We start from the raw sequence: 18922 nt of genomic DNA, 5'->3' as shown, positions 1-18922 counted from the left end.
TATTATTATTATTATTATTATTATTATTATTATTATTATTATTATTATTATTAATGTTTTCACCGTCAGTATTTTATAATGCAGGCATATTTATTTGCAATATAAGAGTGACAGAAAAAAAAATTTTGCCGGGATGATTTAGGTTTCTCATGTTTCATTTTCGACATACCGTAAAAATTAGCTCGTAAAACTAACAGGCACGTTTATAGAACGTGAAAATACCGTGAAAAACGGTAACAAAAATTTTAAATGGCTCTTCATTCACAATATTATATCCTTTATTTTATGGCTCTTTCCGTACGAAATGTATTTACGATTTAATAATATCATAAGTAAATATAAATATTGCATTCGCATGAACGGATTAGTTGGATAACGCCGTAATGGAAATAATGATATAACATTTTACGAGTTGCGGTCATAAAACGATATTTAAACTACCGCAATGGCTGCTGTCGGTAGAAATTTAAATTTGATCAACGGTTAAATTAATTGACAGACCTAATACCAAGTTAACAAGTTAACAAACAAAAATAACTGCAATAGTAAAAACTAAAGAAAACGGAATAATTTTGGTAATCTAACAGTTAGACTCTAACTCATTAAAATTGATGCTGTTTAAGTGTAAACATTTAATTGAACTCCATGCACACTACGCCAAAAGTATTACGGTATACCACATTATACTAAAAATTATAAAATTGTCCCTCAACTGTTAAAATTTAAAATAGACAAGCGCTCAACTGATCGAAAGATGCTCCACTTATTTATCATTTTTTGTTAATCAAATTAGTTTCACGATAAATATAAGTGAAACTAAGTGTTGTGGTTGTGCATGATGATAAAATATAATACATAATATTATCTATAAAGTCATTAAAAACTAATCTTTTAAAACTTTTGCCAAATGCCAAAATACTAATAATAAATGAGACGTTTACGATGTCCGTGATAATACAGTTAATATAATATATATTCTATATTTATATAAACGATTATTTTTTATTGAATATAACAGAGAAATTATTTGATAACTGAACCTATAATAGCATGGTTATAACATGTAAATAAATTCTACTTTGAAAGTAACTTGAGAATTGACAAAATACCATTTATACTTTTACTTTTTTTTGAACAATTTTTAGTGCCTACCTTAGTATTAGAAACATTGAATTATAAATATATTTGTTTGATTCCATATTTCAATTGTAAAACTAAGATCGCTCGAGATACTGGGTAAACAGCTATAAAAGATACCTGTCAACAAACACTTTTATTGTCTTATTTTTCCGATCTAGTGAACCAAAACCTAGTTTATAGTATTGATACGGATGTTATATATTACAATATTAAATTACGTAACTTGGTATCTGCCGATAGGTATGTCATATGAGAACGAACATTGAATAGTACGAGTTTCAATATTCTATTTTTTTTTTCAATATAATAATATGTTATATCATCCATGTGATTGATTCGCACGCTGCTTTTTCTTTGAACACAATATATGAAATAAGTAATGTCGTCAAACTATTTATTATATTATATCAGGTAAAAATGTTATAATAATATACAATTAAAATATGTAGCTTGCAGTATAGAGTGATAACCAATAATAATTTAAACGTCGGTGAGCAAAATGTCCGGATTAATCATTTAAATGTTTCAGTTCAACACTATAGTTTTAAATATAAAATGTATTATCTACTATTAAAATTATATTAGATGTGTATGACATTTGAGAATATAATTCTGTACATTTACTAGTAGTAATATAAAACAAATTTCGACTAAGTTAAATTTATTCTATAGAATAAAAAACAAATACAAACAAGTTCGTATTGAAGTGATACGTGTATAAACATCAAATGGGTTGTTCTAATGAGTTAGGAAAATATTTATCATCAACTTAATTCTACAATTATGTAATTTGTTTTAAAGTTTAAGGTTTTTCTGAAATTATAAATAAATGTTTTTTTATGATAAGGTAATATTTTTAGATTTCTTTAGATACTATGATATTAATTCATTTTAGAAATGTTAACTCATCATTATATTACCAATCAAAATTTTGAAAAATCATATGAACCCCAATTTGTTTTTATTTTTTAAATAAGCTTTTAAGTTCAATAATCTCAAATTAAAAGTAATTATCTAGTATTGTATAGTATTTTCAAAGTAAAAATTAATTTTGTACTTCATAAACCCACGCAAAATAATTTATTAACGCTAATGCTCAAGCCATAAATTTTCTTTTCCCTCAAACAAAAAAATTATTTAAATCGATAATTTAGAGATGACTTTTTCAAACCAAAAAAAAAAAAAAACAAAACAAAAATAGGTTTATGGTTTTTACGGCTGTTTTCATATGTATCCAACAATCAAAACCGGAATAAATTATTAAAAGTCAAACTAAATTTTCTACGTATAAAAAATACGTACCATTGCATTTTAATCTTATAATCTACATAAAAAAAAATAATAACTACGTATAATACATATTTATTATAAAAATCATAAGTAAATAAAATATAAAAATAATAATTTAGTAGATATAAATTCAGTGCTACAATGAAGAGTTATTTCATACTACTTGAGAGCACAAGTCACGATTATGTCTAGTTCTGATCTAATAACACTTCAAGAAAAACAATATTTAAGATTTTTTTTATACACACTCACACACACATATATTATATATAAATACACCCTTCCACTCCGATAGATAACTCAATTTCACCATTAACTATACAGTTGATTTTAAAGACAACTGTAGAAACCACTGGCCCTTTTTTATATACTACGGAGCAATAAAATGTTTAATCTGTTTATAGCTAAGATTTGCAGAGCGTTACAAAGAAGGGTCAAATGAAGTTTATACTCATTTTCTATTACTGTTCTTGGCGAATTTCAATTGAACATAAAACTGAAATACCAAAATGTAGTTTTATTTTATTTTTTCTTGCCCATGCTGTTGCTAACAACATTTATACTGAGAAATAAAAAGAGTAGAAATAATTAAATCCACAATACAGTTTCAACCACCAGGGTGCTTGAATGCTTATTTATATAACATGTATAAATATACATCGCGCATGTAGAATTTGTAAGAAAAAATATTTAGTCTTCTCAAACAAATATTTTACTTTTTGGTTAAATAATGGTTTTTGTAGATACTTACTAAAAAAAAAATCTATACATAGCAAATAGCTTTATACTTTAATAATATATTTCTAGTGTATAAATGATTCAAAATATTACAATCTTTGTCATGTGTCTACACATAACTGCAAAAATCTATAGATTATAAAAATAAGATGAAAGGTATAATACGAGATTGTTTTTATATTCAAATGTTACAGCTTGATTTTACTCAAAGCGCATTGATGTAGCTAAATGTCATGATTTAATACGAGCACATATTGTTACATAGAATCATAATAAGCTATTCGAAGAAAATAAATACAATGTCTTGTAATTGACCATATTGTCAGAACATATATAAGTATTATTATTTAAGTATTGTTATAAGAACATATGAATAAGATAAATTGGTGTTAACATGATTTTAATAGCTGAATTTTCTGGTAATATTATTTTTACTGTTTGAATAGAACGCATTATCAGATAAAAACAGTAAAAAACTAGTAAAGTTCAAAAGTTAAAATAAGAAACAGGACTTGGGCACAAGGTCGGTATCTTTATATTTAAAATTAATAGTAAATCAACTAACTTACAGGAGTACAGTACCTCTTTAAAGTACGATTTTTGAAGAATTTTCAATATATAAATAGATTTTTATTATATTATAGATGCTTTTAAAACTTTTTAACTGTCTCAAAAAAGTTTCCTGAAAGTAAAACACTTTTTTATAAAATCACTCAAAATTTAAAAATAAATTTTAATAGGTATTATTTTTCTTATACCAATACCTAAAAATCAATATCATTAATATCAAAAATATAAAACATTGATACATTCAAAACACAAAGAAATAATTTTAGGTTTTTTTTAAATCTGAACTAAAACCCGAAAATCTCTATGATAAAAAATAAAAAAACAATTATATTTATTTAAAAATTATTTTAATTACTATAGTCTTATGTCGGACACTATTTGGTATAGTAGAATAAAGTGTTAATTTTGGAAACCCCTTTACTTTTTTACTTTAATAATATTGTATTCGTAGGTGTCACAAATATGTGATTTCTCCCTTATGTGTATATAACCTGTTAAACATCTATTAATTATTTATATTACTTTTTGTACAAAATGTATAGATTGTAATTCTTCAAAATTAAGTCAAATATTTAAAAAGAAAAATAATAATAATATTCTTGATTGGATTGCTGAAATAATTACATCATAACAAAATAATATGTCAATGCTAAATCATATTTATTTATTTTTAATTATTCATTAATTTCTAACAAAAATAGATTATTAAATTTATTCTTCATTAAGCCTACTATATTTTAAAAAATCTTATAAACTATAAACAATAATATTATTAAAAATTAAAAATATTCTGTTTAGAAAATTTAGCCTGAAAAAATGTCTAAATATCAGCATTCTTGAATGCACATCCAAACTAAAACATCTGAAATGATATCGTGACATGTAATAATAATCAAACTACATAAAGGTATAGATTTAATAGATTATCGAGTAAACAATATGACTCGAACACAACAGTTTTTTTTTCAAAAATACGAAAATTGACTGGGTTAGCGAGTATTACGCATACAGCGTGTAAAACTTCACGCCACACAATAATAATAATAATAACTTCAACTGCACGACGATATACATAGCGCCATAGCGAAGTGCCATTTTTTTTTTTTTTTTTTTTAGTCGAAAAACAATAACAGCGAGTGCATGCGAGTTTACACAAATGGAACCTGTACAGCAGCAACAGCAGCTGCAGTTGTGCATTTCAGGCTAGGAGACCATCTGCGATTCGATTAAGTACTCGGGACGACTGTCTATGTCTCGCGAGTACAGCGTACGTAAATTTCTTACGGTGCTTTATCTCGTTTCAACGCCGTTCGTCGTAAGATACCGAAATAATATATTGTGATAGAATAGTTAACATGTCGTTCATCGTACACTACGTCGCGTTCTTGTCGTTGGCATTTGTGGTGGTCATGTCTGAGCTGCAATATCCAAACGAGTCTCTCCAATACCTGAACAAAATAGACAATGCAACAAAATCACACGACGACAATATTAATTTCTTGAAGACGGTGATGGAAGTAGACTACCTCTGGTGGCCGATACTCAACGAGACGGTGCGTGTTAAACGGCCGAAAATAGAGTACTTCGACCCATACGCAAACGAAGCGCCTAATGGGGACTTGGAAGACATGGAGGTGTTGCCGTTGAAAAACATTACAACTTTGTTGGCATCCAATGTATTCGTCGGCACTGACGTGCAGCTTACGATGGACGTACTAAAGACCGCGACGGCATGTTCGGTGCTCAAACACATCTCGTTTCAAGGAATCGTGTTCCACCACCTACTGAAGAAACATAGCTCTACAATACCATACGAAGAGAGAATGTTATTTTTAAGGTGGCTCTTGGACATGGTTCATGTGGCCGTCGACAAGTTAGCAGCGCTGGACTATTCGCTGCTGTTGATCACCAGTATGCACAAGCGCCTCGCTGAAATTCATCTTTCATTTTTAAACAATAAAACAGACCTGGATACCGAGAGCCTTCACGAAATTGGCTTGGATATGTTTACAGAAATCAATAATAAATGTGTCGTGCCTGAAGGAGAAGAAGGCCATTACAGCTCGTTGATCGCCGATTTAAATAGAATCAAAAGGATTGAAGATTTGAAAGCCCACCGCTCACTGATCACTGAAACCATGAGAGACTCTACCGATATAATCGACATTGATATTATGAATAAGATTAAGGGGGAAATAATAATCAATAAGAATATAGATGCAAATGGTATCGATACACTGAACGAAAGCGTATTGAAAAGAGCTTATGGTGCAAATTATGTTCAAATGAACTTTTTGTTTTTGAACTTGCCCATATACACGTTAGCCGAATCGCAGTGGAATACTCTATTCAAACTTGAAAAATCTATGCAATAGCATGCAACACCTAATTCTCCTAAGATTCAACAGTCCTTATAAAACGGGGCAGTTATCATTATGACTGTATTTGTTTTTTAATATTTTATGTTATATGATACGGTTTATTATAGTTTTTAAGAATTTGTAATTAAAATTATTTGAAAATTATACGTAAGCTTTTGAACTCTTATATCATTAGTTTATATCATGAAATAGAATATTATTCACATTATGTTTATAAATAAATGTATTTAAATTTAATAAAATTATAAATACGATGTTTAACACTATTTTAATGATTTTATTCTTTCACATCAAAATGAACTAAAAAATGGTTAAAAAATCGAACAAAGAGTTATCTAAATTTAGTCACTTTGTAGTGATAATGCTTACTCAGATATTTCAGTGTTGTTAATGTTAATTAAAACGAAAAAATAAAATTTAGTTTCTTTATCAATGTTATACTCAAATTCTGACAAATGTTGGAACTCTAGTAGGTAAATTCAAAATTTCATAAACAGTAGAAACAATTTCTGCCAGTTTTTTTTTTTTATATTGCATTTCACAGTGTTATAAATTTCATGTGCATTCATAATTTCATTGATACGTGTAATGTTTATAAATACTATATTTTACATGGTTTATTTTTTCCAGTTATTTTTTAGTATTTTTCGTGGAATTTTTGAGATTTATCTTATACATATTTCTGTCGGCCGTACATAATTTGCGCATCGTCTGTTTATCTGTGCCAAAATATCGTATATCATTTGCGCATCAACGCTAATTATCGTTTGCGCATTGTCTGTTTTACCTGCACCAAATTATCATACATCAAATGCGCATCAACATGTTGAACAATAGAATTGCATAAAAATAGTTTTTAATTGAAAATGTAATGATTTCCATAAATCATATGTAATAAATAAACTCATATAATTAAAATTAATTGAATTTCAGTCATAATAATTATACAAATACACATATTAAAATGAAAACTTTTGTCAACAGATTACAGTCGTAAAGTACAAATATAAATATAATTTGAATAAATTGAAAATAAATGCCATCGCTGCCATCACAAAATCTCTCCATTTCTCTCTATCATATGCGTCGTAAAATATATTTTAAAACAGAAATATCTATACAATATTTGAAAGTTGATGAATGAATTTCTAGATCAAAGTTAGAAAACAACTAGCACTTTTGGGTATACACCTTTTTTTAAATTCTATCGTTAAATAATATTGATGCGCAAATGACGTAAGACCTTTTAAACGGCTAATACGGAAATGATGTATAACCCAAAAATTGAATAATGCGCAAATGTCTTACAAAAAAGGTCAAAATTAACAATAGCGATGCGCAAATGACAACCGGCGATTTCTGTCATATATCAATATTGTAATTGTCATATTAAACGTGCTATAACAAACAACTACAATTTTATAGACATGGATTGTTTTTAAAATTTATGACGAATTTTACATTTCTGTGTAAAATGATCGAAAAATACATCCAAATTCAATAAAATAATAATATTATATTCAATCGTTTTTTTTTTGTAGTGGGAAGGACGGATCCTTGTCAGTTGGTGAAATGCTTACACGGTCAGCGGTGCATGGTGGACAAAGTTAGTGCGCAAGCGCATTGTGTGTGCGCCGAGGACACAACATGTCATGGTGATGACAGTGGTGACGATGCCGGTGGACCGGTGTGCGGCAACGACTGGAAGGACTACCCGAGTGCGTGTCACGTCAGAAAGGCGTCATGTGCGTCGGGTTTAAGCATAACGATCAAATATAGAGGACTATGTGGTACGTGGAATGACAATAATATTAAATTAGCTGTATTTACTTTTAATAATACAAATGCTTGCAAATTGAGTCGTAGTTACAAAAAAAAAATTACAAACGATAATATTACACAATACTTATTTATTCCTACTGTAAAGACACGAAAATGTATAATTCACTCGTTATGTCAACTGTATGTTATTAAAAGGAAGGATTTTAATAATTAATCGTATTGGGAGTACAAACAATCGAAAAAGAGTACAAATGCAGTAGATTTTAACAGTCTCGATACTGCATCAGTTTAACGACGAGATACGCTAGTCGTTTAAAGAGTAATATTGTATTTATATTTCGGTGGCCCATGCCGAGACAAGCTAGTGATAAAATTACATATGATGATATATTATAATTTATAATTCATAGGTATACAGTTTTACAGAATAGTCTAACACTTTAAACGCCCGCACCCTTTATCTAGTCTAAAGTTCCCGAAACAACTATATGGTTAAGCAAACTGTAAATTCTTTGCTTTATAAAAAGTATACCTAATATTTAAATAAAATTTGAATATCGTGAGTATTGTGTTGTTTTTTTTTTTTTTGTCTCAAATGAAATTTTCACACTGTTGCCGTCTATATCATTCTACAGATCCATGTGACTATATATCGTGTGAAGAACCCGAAGTATGTCGTCTGGACTACGAGAGACGTGCCAGATGCGTGTGCTCAGAATTTTGTAGCGATGAATTTATTCCAGTGTGCGGATCCGACGGCCGAACATACACGAACGAATGCTTTCTACGGCGACAGGCGTGTCGAATGATACCAAACCTAAGAATCGTCTTCCACGGCCAATGCAATCAGGGTAAAACCACTATAAACTCATGCCTGTAGATAACATCCTGTATTATAATTTCATACAACGCATCCTAGTCCCGACAGATCCCAAAACCTTTGATATCAAATTGATTGTATGTTGTTACCTACCTATAAAATTGCTTTACCCTAATGAGACGTATTGGAAGAACAAAAAATTTCAGTCATACAGTAATTTGCATTTTTACTTTTAAGGACCAACATTACACTAGATTTTTGCATGATTTGAATAAAAATTTTATCATGATTTAAAAAAAAAACCATTATTGATTCAAGGTATAAAAATCATTATATACCGGTACATATACATTAATATTACAAAATCATGAATACGGTTACATCATGAAATGTGTGACAATTGATTTTGTAACGAAACATTTATGGCATAGTAACATTATGTATAATAAACTTATATCTAGATATATTATGTTAAAAACATTCCAATCTGATTCCTTTCTCGCCAGTATTTTCTTCAAAAGGATTACAAAAGTACGTTTCCCTATCAGAGATACGTAAAATGAGATTTTTTCATTAATATATTTCAGTATAATAATAAAATAAATGATTATAACTCGATTTCCTTGGTCCCAGACGTAAACCCGTGTCTAAACTTCACGTGTTGGGAAGGATCTCGTTGCACTATCGACCATCTAGGCATTGCTGAGTGCCGTTGTCAAGAGCCCACACTGTGCGAAACATCAGTGCGACCTGTTTGCGGCACAGACGGTTATACTTACGAGTCCAAATGCTTCTTAGAACGGATGAGTTGTAACAAGAGATCCGGTGTCACAGTGGCATACGACGGACATTGTGGTAAGGGTACACATATAAAGATTTTTGTAAGAGCACTCAGGTTGATTATTTGAAATATCACTTGAAACAATAAATACTACCAGTAAAAATTTGATTATTTTAACTCTTTATTGTGGTGATTTATTTGGCTTTTTAATATGTAATGGAAAATTATTATTTTTTATGTATTCACGAACAGAATATAAAACGAAAATGTAAACGTAAAATATTTGATATCAAAACAATAGCTTTCCATTTACAAACATTTAATGTTTAAACAAAAAGGGTGTAATGGTGATAACCTTGCAAAATTTTATGATACACTAATAATTACTTCCCTCGACGCTTATTAATAACAAAACAAATTAAAAATATTTATCGATATTCTATATTAATTTATAATTAATACATCAACATGTTTAAAAATAGATATTCTATAGAGTGTAGAGTATATACAACATGTAATTAAAAATGTGTCATCATTTAAAAAAAAGGTATAATAATTAAAAAGTAAGTTTTTTTCAAAATCACAAACATCTACAAAGGAAATCAATATTGAATACATAATTCTCTACCTGTATAGCTAGTAATTGATATAGTGTACAATTAAAACTATACATCGCAATAAATAATAACTCACAAGCCTATATTAAAATGTAAGCTATAAACACGGATATTGATATTGAGACTCATATAGCTCCAAATGATAAAATATTTTTAATCATAAATTTTTTGTCAATACTTAAAAGCCAATGAAATCCGCCAATCTATGTACGGTACGTTTAAATGTACAAAAAAAAAACAAACACTTTGATGGATTTTAGAAAGCAAAATTTTACAATGATATGCTTTAATTTATTTGAATGGTTTGATTTTTACTTTGGTTTTATTCATAGGTGATATTGAAAGGTAAGAATGTATAGCTGATTACATTTATCAGAAATCGGTTTCATAATTTTTTTCATATTTAAAACACTGGTTTTTTTTTTTTATTACTATACTGGTGGTTATTTTTTTATTTTTTTTTATTTTTTACTGTTGTAATCATATAATAATGGTTTTAATATTATATTTGAAGGTTATGAAAGCGAAAAAACTATATTTATATAGTAAAATATTATTAATTTACCTAACCTAGATTTCTAAAAAACATATCTGAAACTTAATTAATTAATAATTTGTACGCCTTAACAGCAAAATAAAATGTCCTTAAAATGTTATAAAGGTAAATATTATTAGGCTACTATAAAAGGAGCATATTATTAAAAAATACAAATTTGAAATAGAAAATGTAAAATGTTTTTATAAAACGTCATGACCTATAAAATATGAAATAGATAAGTATTATTTTAATTTTTGAATTTTGAATTTTAGCAACCATCGCTATCAACTACAAGGTAGTATCAAAAGCTAAAAAAATTATATGTTAACAATATTTTTATTAACGTTGGATTTTATCATCAGATGGCCTCCCTTCTCATGTGTTTCATGATGTGTATTTATTTATGTTAAAATTTACTTATTATGCCTTGTAGCATAGATTGTAAATATTCTTAAAAAAAAAAAAAAAAAACAATATTTTAAATTAAAATAAATTTACATTACAGTATTAAACTGAATTAAAATAATACGTTTTTAAAAAATATTATACTAATCGTCAAAAAAATAAAAAATATACTTAATAATGAGTTAAATGAAATTTATAAGTTTTTAAAATTCTTTAATACATGAATTGAATTTCATAGCTGTAAAGTATTTTCTGTAGTGATCTATCAATATAAAATGTATTATACATTCTAATTTTAAACACAGATCTTAACACGACAATAAATAAAGTAAAGTGTATATAGTTGTTTAATACAATCTGATTCACATTGTGCGATATGAAAACATAAAAATATTACTCGTTGAGTGGGAATTGAAATAGATTAATTTTAAGGATGCTCCCTCACCTTTCATTTACTCTATCTCCCACATTATTTCTATTTCAGTCTCATACTTATATACCGATGTAACTTATGTTTATTTGTACAGGGGACGCAAATCCGTGCAACGGGTATTTATGCAACTCTGGGGCCATTTGTAAAGTGAGAGATGGAAAAGCAGTCTGCGAATGCCCTTTATGTTCCGAACACCACGAGCCCGTGTGCGGCACTGACGGCAACACGTATAGTAATGAGTGTAAACTGAAGTACCATAGCTGTCAAAAGAAGCAAATAATTGGAGTGTCCCACGTCGGAGCATGTAGTAAGCTAGTTGATGTTATTGAAGCGATACTTATAATATCATACAAATACACATTAATGTATTGTGCATTACATTGTATACACCCACCACTCCTCGATATATGATTCTAATAATTATGTTTTTCAGGCGATTGTACAAAAATGAATTGTCAGTTTCACTCAGTTTGTGAAAGCAATGGAATGGAGGCAAAGTGTGTCTGCCCGACGTTCAAATGTACAAATGTAAGATTTAAGTACATGATATGTATTTATTTAAATATTAGTAATAATTTTAATATAATATATTAATATATATTATGTATACTTAATTCTAAGTATTAAGTAATTGAATTTATAAATATCAATTTATTTAAATTAACAAAAAAATACTACATAGACCAGTGTCTCATTGACACAAATACCTAGCTGATCACCTGAATTATTATTTATTGTAATTATTTTATTCCACGTGTTAAATACGTAAGATGGCGTAACAAACATATATTATGTCTGTAATCGAATATCTTCCTTTTTTTGTTTAATTTCCAGTCAACAAGAAATTTACAAATATAATCTTCAGCTCAGTCACTTAAAAAAAGAACACCTTCAAATTATCTTTACTTGTGTAGTGAAATCAAGGAGCACATATAAATTAACTCTTATACAATTGTGTCTGTCCATGTATGGTTTTATTACAGTTACATTAATTTTCATTCAATATTTTTAAATAGACATGCATACATTTTAATACTCAGTCCTTGTGCTAATTTTGATTTTGCCATCAAATCAATTCTTAATCTAATGTATTTACAACTTTTATCGATAGCTTATTAATTACTACCCTAACCTAACCTTTCAATCTCGTTGTGTGTATAATGTTATCTGTGATTAATATAGTAAATGACAAATCTTACATTATATATACTAAATAATTGGACATATTACTATGAAAAAAAATGTAGTTAATAATTAAATTTTTAGATCAATTAAAATATTTTTTTTTAACTCTTTCTCTAAATATTTTATACTTATCCAATCCATAATATTGCACTATACTTTTCATTTTTACTTTTTCTACAGTTAATTTATCAAGAGTGTTATTTTTTAAATTCATAAACATGATTCATTATTACTTTATTTTATCATTTATATCACTAATCGTATTTAGATGTTTTAATTTAATAAAAAATGAATTATTATTTGATTTATCAAAATAATTGTTAAAACTTTCATCAGAATTATTTACAACTAAATATATCCTTTTATCATAAAGAAATTTAAAATTTTAAGCACGTATACAAAAGTGCCCATATACATGAATGCGTTCATGCGTCATTTATACCGCGTATTATATATGTTTAAATTTTTACTATAGAAGTTAATAGTTACCAATCTAAAGCCAATAATAAATAATTACATAGTATTTCAATTACGCTTAACTGTATGATAAACTACGTTATTAGAAAAAAATTCTTCCGCATTTATTTTTTACAAAATGTAACATTTTATTCAATATTATTACGGAAGGTATAAAAATCGCATTGTATAATGCAATTTATTTGAAAATAAATTAATCTCATCGAGTGTGAACAGACACGTGCATATGTGTGTGGATAAGAAACAGCTAGTTGATAAATGGTGAGATTGTGGAAATAATTGATTGTTAAAAGTGGGGTGACTAGACCTGGAATTACCTACCACCAAAAAGCATTAACCCAGTATATAATGTAACAATGGTTTTCGAATTTATTTTCTAAAATCGTTTGAAACCTCCACCAGTTAATTAGGACGAACTTTAATTTATGTACCCAGGCAAGCGGTAAAGTTTGCGGTACCGACGGTATTACGTACACAGACCTTTGTCATCTACAAAACGCTAGTTGTGCAACAAGGAAGAAAATATTCGCTGCCTACACGGGTGAATGCGGTACAATGATTAATTCACTGGTTTTCAAATGTTTACCTCAAAATCACATGCATTAAATGATTTTAGGGTCGTGTCACGATCAAAAATGTAACTGTCCCGAAACATGTGTGGACACAAAATCAAAAGAACCCGTCTGCGGATCCGACTTGATCACTTACAACAGCGAATGCGAGCTCCTTCAACAGTCGTGCGTAAAAAACGGAACACACAATTTAACGATTTTGTTCTACGGTGATTGTAAAGAATCTTCATCCATAGGTAATTACTAGTTCACACGTGCCTATAATGTATGTGTATACATTTATCGTAATATGATACTAATATTTTATAAAATGTTAAACAAACAGGTAAAATTTTAAAACCTCACGAATCAGTAGAAAACAGCGTTTACAGTAACAACAACGACGTATGTAAGGATATTAAATGCGACTACGATGCCACGTGTGAAGTCGGACCCGATGGATTTCCTAGATGTTCATGCATATTTAATTGTTCGGCTGAAGCTTCACCTGTTTGTGCCTCAGATGTTCGTACTTACAATTCGTCGTGTCTAATGAAAATGGAAGGGTGTCAAAAACAACAAGAACTCCGATTAAGGCCCATGGAATTGTGCCAAGGTATGTGTCGTTCACATAACTACATTATTATAAATTTAAAATTTGTATGGCTCCAGTGTTAACGTTATTGTTTTAAAGGCATGGAAGTAAAACCTTGTAACGGTAAAAAACCCTTAATAAACCATCTAAATGGGAGAGAATTAGACTGCGGTCACGGCCCTGATAGACAAGATTGTCCATCGGGCAGTTATTGTCATCAAACCTCTAGATTTGCTAAATGCTGTAATAAATCTGATCGTGGTAATACATCAAAATTCTATTATATTATAGCAGTTTATCGTAATGTAATGAATAAGTATGTACTATGTGGACTATTTAATAATTAATTTAGATACAACAATAGTTTCGGATAGTTGTCAAAATTCGTCTTACGGCTGTTGCCCTGATAAAAAGACTCCGGCAAAAGGACCAAAAAACCTAGATTGTCCTTTTTTATGCAATTGCAATAAATTAGGTGAATAATATTGTTTAAAAATTACAATAATACTCTTATAAAATATAACCTAAATAACTTTAACATTTATTTTAGGGTCGATATCAGAAGAATGTGTCAATAACAAATGCTTATGCAAATCAGGAGTTGGTGGAGAGAAGTGCGATCGGTGTGAACCCGGATATTGGGGATTACCAAAAATATCATCAAACCATCAAGGGTGCATGCGTAAGTAATTTATAAATATAATAATGGAGTATTTAATGAATAGATATTATTTCAGCTTGTGGTTGTTCTCTACTGGGTTCAGTTCGAGACGACTGTGAACAAATGACTGGACGTTGTGTTTGTAAGCCAGGAGCTATAGGACCTAAGTGCAATAAATGTGAAGATAGTTCTAAAATTTTAAATCCTGCTGGATGTGTTTCACGTATGTGTACCACTGTTAATTTTAATCAAATTTAAAACACATTTTAAACTTAATAAGTTACTAATTAAATACTAAATTTTAAGTGAAATATTATTTTTTTAAAATAATCTCAAATAAAAATGTACCCATACATTATATGCAAATGCATTACGCAATGTTTTTTATCATGCATGAATTTAATGTATAAGTTTAATACCTCATATAGTCATATTATAGCGTAGTTTAAGGTTTTTAAAATGCGTTCTATTTTATTATCAAAATTAATGTATAATATTATAATATGTATAGTTATTCTATCGATAAATATTTGAATTTCTAGCTGACATGGCAATGCAAAATCTAACGTCTTGTAGTCAACTCGTTTGTTATTATGGCGGTGTGTGTGAAATGAACAACGACAAACCATCATGTGTATGTCGAGCAACATGTGCTGAGGACGCTATACGTACAACTGTAAGTTTATTATGAATGCATTACAATAGAATATTTCATCTAAATCCAATATTTAGTTGGTGTGTGGTAGTGATGGACAAACGTATAGTTCCGAGTGTCAACTAAAATTATATGCGTGCCGCTATCAAAAAGACATTGTTGTCAAGTCACATACATCGTGTAAAGGTTAGTAACCATTATAACCAGCTGTATAGTACTACAAAATTTTCGACTAATCGATTTTTTTCAATATTGATTTTGTTGATTGCACAGATGAAAATGTCATACCTGGTACGGAAGGACCAAAATTCACCGAACCTCAGGACATAATCATATCGAAGTCAACACGGCATCTATTGTTTTCTGAACTGCCAAATTTCTCTTACAACACGTCTGGTGGCTACGAAGTTGATATCATTCCCGAGGTCCAAGACCTGACCGGAAGAACGACATCGGAATCTACCGATCGTGAAATATCACTCTGTAATCCGAATCCATGCCAGAACGGTGGAGAATGCGAACAACTAGATTCCGGTGGTTTCCAGTGTCATTGCCCTACCTCGTACAGTGGTACCGTTTGTTCCAATCCGGAGGAAATTAAAGGTAAACCACAACACACGAAACGTTTGAATGACAGTTTGTTCAACGCACATATATTTCAGAACACAAATCGGCTGCATTCAACGGGCATTCGTACGTTCAATTAAAAAAATTAAAAGCATACCACAGGTTTAGTTTAGAAATGGAATTTAAAAGTTTTTCGGACGATGGAATTTTGTTATACGATCAACAACAACCAGATGGATCTGGAGATTTTATATCGATAGCAATAGTGAATAAGTAATTTTAACATTTCCATAACTAATATAATACGCTACCGGACGATTGCAATACTTTTTTCTTCATTTTCAGGTTTGTCGAATTCAAATACAATCTGGGCAACGGGGCCGTAGTTTTGACATCTGTACACCCGATTACGATTGGCAATCGGCATAAGATCATAGCCAAACGATATCAAAAAGACGGTCTGTTGCAGTTCGAAAACTTCGAGCCGGTTCGATCAGTGTCCATGGGTTCATTGAGATCGCTGGACTTAAACGATAACGCGTACATAGGATACGTACCAATCGTACATCAAAAGTAATACACATAATACATATATTACAAATAAAACTAATCGGCAGCACTCGCGAGGAACTACAGAAATAAATCAACACAAAAATGATCAAATATTGTATTTCCCACAGGATATTCGAAAACATTGGAGTGAAATCAGGACTGATCGGATGTGTGCATAGTATGAAAATAGGACGTTACTCTGTGAACTTACTAGGTTTCGAAGACAGTGATTTGGTAACTAATTCTGAAGGTGTAACAGAATGTCAAAAGAGTTGTTCAAATGGCACATGTGCTTGTACAGGTAAAAATTGCATATCCATTAAAAATAATTAATTGAAAAAATATTTATAAGACACTAAAATCATTACTAAAAGAACTATTTCGTTTGAGTTATTATTATCATACCAATGTTTATAGGCAATTCGTGCTATGACGACATGGCCTGTTCTTCAGAGCCTTGCAGCTTCGGATCTACTTGCGAGTCTTTGCCGGGCGGTCGATACGCTTGTTTTTGTCTGCCTGGATTGACCGGCGCAAACTGTGATAAATGTAAACATTTTTATTATATATATATATATATCACTAAACGTTTATTAAAAATCACTATTTCTATTGACATTTGATACAATAATTGTTTGATTTCATAGTCGAGTACGGTCTGACTAAATACTTTTCACCGGAATTCAATGGTAAGAACTCATTTCTCACCATACCACTGACCGAAGACCTCCGTAGGACCACTCGCCTAGAACTTTGGTTTGGAACGAAATCCGACAGTGGCTTGTTACTGTACAGTGGTCAATCGTACACAGGACAAGGAGATTTCATTTCTGTTTACTTGTCTGACGGTCGGGTGAAACTAATTTACGATTTGGGCAACGGAAAGACGAACATCACGTAAGACTTAGTACTGCTTTATGTTACGACAATAAAACCTATTCGTAGTTAAATGAGTGAGTAGTGTGCGCTAATTCACCTACTAAGATTTTCCTACATAAAAATGTAAATTTTATTATTAAGAATATCCGAGTATTAAAACTCAATAAAGGATGGATAAGGTTAAAATAATTTTTGAGTCCACTGAACAAATATTATCTGGGCTTCACTGGTAAATTACCTACAATTATTTAACAACGACAACGTTCATTTTTAGAACCGATGAGAAGATTGTTTTTCTACCTCAATGGAATTTACTAAAAATCAAAAGATTTGACAACCAAGCCTCCATTCAGCTGAATAATGGCAACGTTACCACTATCAGCTCCAGTTCCCCGCTTGTCGAGTTGAACTTGGAACTACCGTTATACATCGGCGGTGTACCGTAAGTCTGACAAACGTTAACTATAAGTTTTTAAAAATACTTACACTATATATTATAAGATATTGTATATACCATATTATATGGGAAGAGGTAACATTTTAATACAATAGGTAGGATTGGCAATTAATTTTGGTGTATTTTTCAGTCCAACCATTGTGTTGAACCAAGAGTCGATCACCAACAAACCTTTCAATGGTATCATCCAGAGGGTAATACTCAACGAAAAAGCGTGTAACCTATCTTCTGGTCTTAATCAAGAGGTGGTTCCCTATCGAGGTGCTCCTTGTGGTTACGCGCCATGTCTAAACGGCGGCACGTGTTTTCCAGTTCTTTCTAGATTTTTATGTCATTGTGGTCCGCAACACTTCGGTCCATTGTGCGAACACAGTAAGTGTATCTATTTCAACTGTCTTTTCCACTATCTATTATAACAATTTTTAATTATGTAGCATATAAATTATAATCACCATCCAGAAAGGACCTTTTGTTCTACGAAGCTAACCACTGAACTCAATCTAATCGATTTTTGGTAAATAAATATTGTACATAAAGAGAAAAGACTATTCGTTGAAGCTCAAAGATCCTGTTCGATTCAAATTTGTATTTTCTTTAGGATTTATTTTAGAACCGTTATTAATTTCTATGCAATTAAGTTCCTAGAAATATTTTCTTTTATACTCAACTATAAGTTTAAGACATATAGATAATGTTTACATTTATTGAACAATTAATTTTAGCATTAAGACTATTTTATGTACACGTTTATATTTGTAAAACAAATAAATAAATACTTTTAATTTGTGTATAAAATCATGATTACGTTTATATCAAACCTATTGTTATCTGTGGCTTATGAATAACCA

The 18922-nt window shown here is 29.8% G+C and overlaps 2 protein-coding genes across 2 annotated transcripts in view; both read left to right on the top strand.

Moving 5' to 3' along the window:
- Window positions 1-18911, top strand: part of LOC112600794 (agrin-like) — a 166016-nt gene extending 147105 nt beyond the window's left edge. Inside the window, exons 3-25 of the mRNA XM_025348097.1 lie at window positions 7661-7909; window positions 8537-8752; window positions 9355-9576; window positions 11590-11802; window positions 11929-12023; window positions 13593-13707; window positions 13774-13965; window positions 14055-14324; window positions 14403-14564; window positions 14656-14778; window positions 14854-14985; window positions 15041-15187; window positions 15507-15640; window positions 15697-15805; window positions 15893-16222; window positions 16282-16459; window positions 16532-16759; window positions 16867-17039; window positions 17156-17287; window positions 17386-17635; window positions 17892-18059; window positions 18205-18446; window positions 18509-18911. Of these exons, the coding sequence (XP_025203882.1) occupies window positions 7661-7909; window positions 8537-8752; window positions 9355-9576; window positions 11590-11802; window positions 11929-12023; window positions 13593-13707; window positions 13774-13965; window positions 14055-14324; window positions 14403-14564; window positions 14656-14778; window positions 14854-14985; window positions 15041-15187; window positions 15507-15640; window positions 15697-15805; window positions 15893-16222; window positions 16282-16459; window positions 16532-16759; window positions 16867-17039; window positions 17156-17287; window positions 17386-17635; window positions 17892-18059; window positions 18205-18446; window positions 18509-18522 (4094 nt within the window). The 3' untranslated portion in view covers window positions 18523-18911. The remainder of the gene's footprint in view (window positions 1-7660; window positions 7910-8536; window positions 8753-9354; window positions 9577-11589; window positions 11803-11928; window positions 12024-13592; window positions 13708-13773; window positions 13966-14054; window positions 14325-14402; window positions 14565-14655; window positions 14779-14853; window positions 14986-15040; window positions 15188-15506; window positions 15641-15696; window positions 15806-15892; window positions 16223-16281; window positions 16460-16531; window positions 16760-16866; window positions 17040-17155; window positions 17288-17385; window positions 17636-17891; window positions 18060-18204; window positions 18447-18508) is intronic.
- On the top strand, window positions 4953-6317 carry LOC112600795. Its single transcript, XM_025348099.1, has one exon. It carries the CDS (start codon window positions 5094-5096, stop codon window positions 6111-6113), a length of 1020 nt encoding a protein of 339 aa, XP_025203884.1. The 5' UTR covers window positions 4953-5093; the 3' UTR covers window positions 6114-6317.
- Window positions 18912-18922: the final 11 nt, after the last annotated feature.

This window comes from Melanaphis sacchari, unplaced genomic scaffold (assembly GCF_002803265.2).
Source record: "Melanaphis sacchari strain LSU unplaced genomic scaffold, SCAv2.0 Contig72_pilon_pilon, whole genome shotgun sequence".
Classification (NCBI taxonomy): domain Eukaryota; kingdom Metazoa; phylum Arthropoda; class Insecta; order Hemiptera; family Aphididae; genus Melanaphis; species Melanaphis sacchari.
Note: the sequence above shows the minus strand (reverse complement) of the source record. Positions and strands in the feature narration are given on the sequence as shown.

What these genes read in the sequence shown, in the direction of transcription:
- LOC112600795 (XM_025348099.1), top strand. Translation starts at nt 5,094, where the DNA reads ATGTCGTTCATCGTACACTACGTCGCGTTCTTGTCGTTGGCATTTGTG.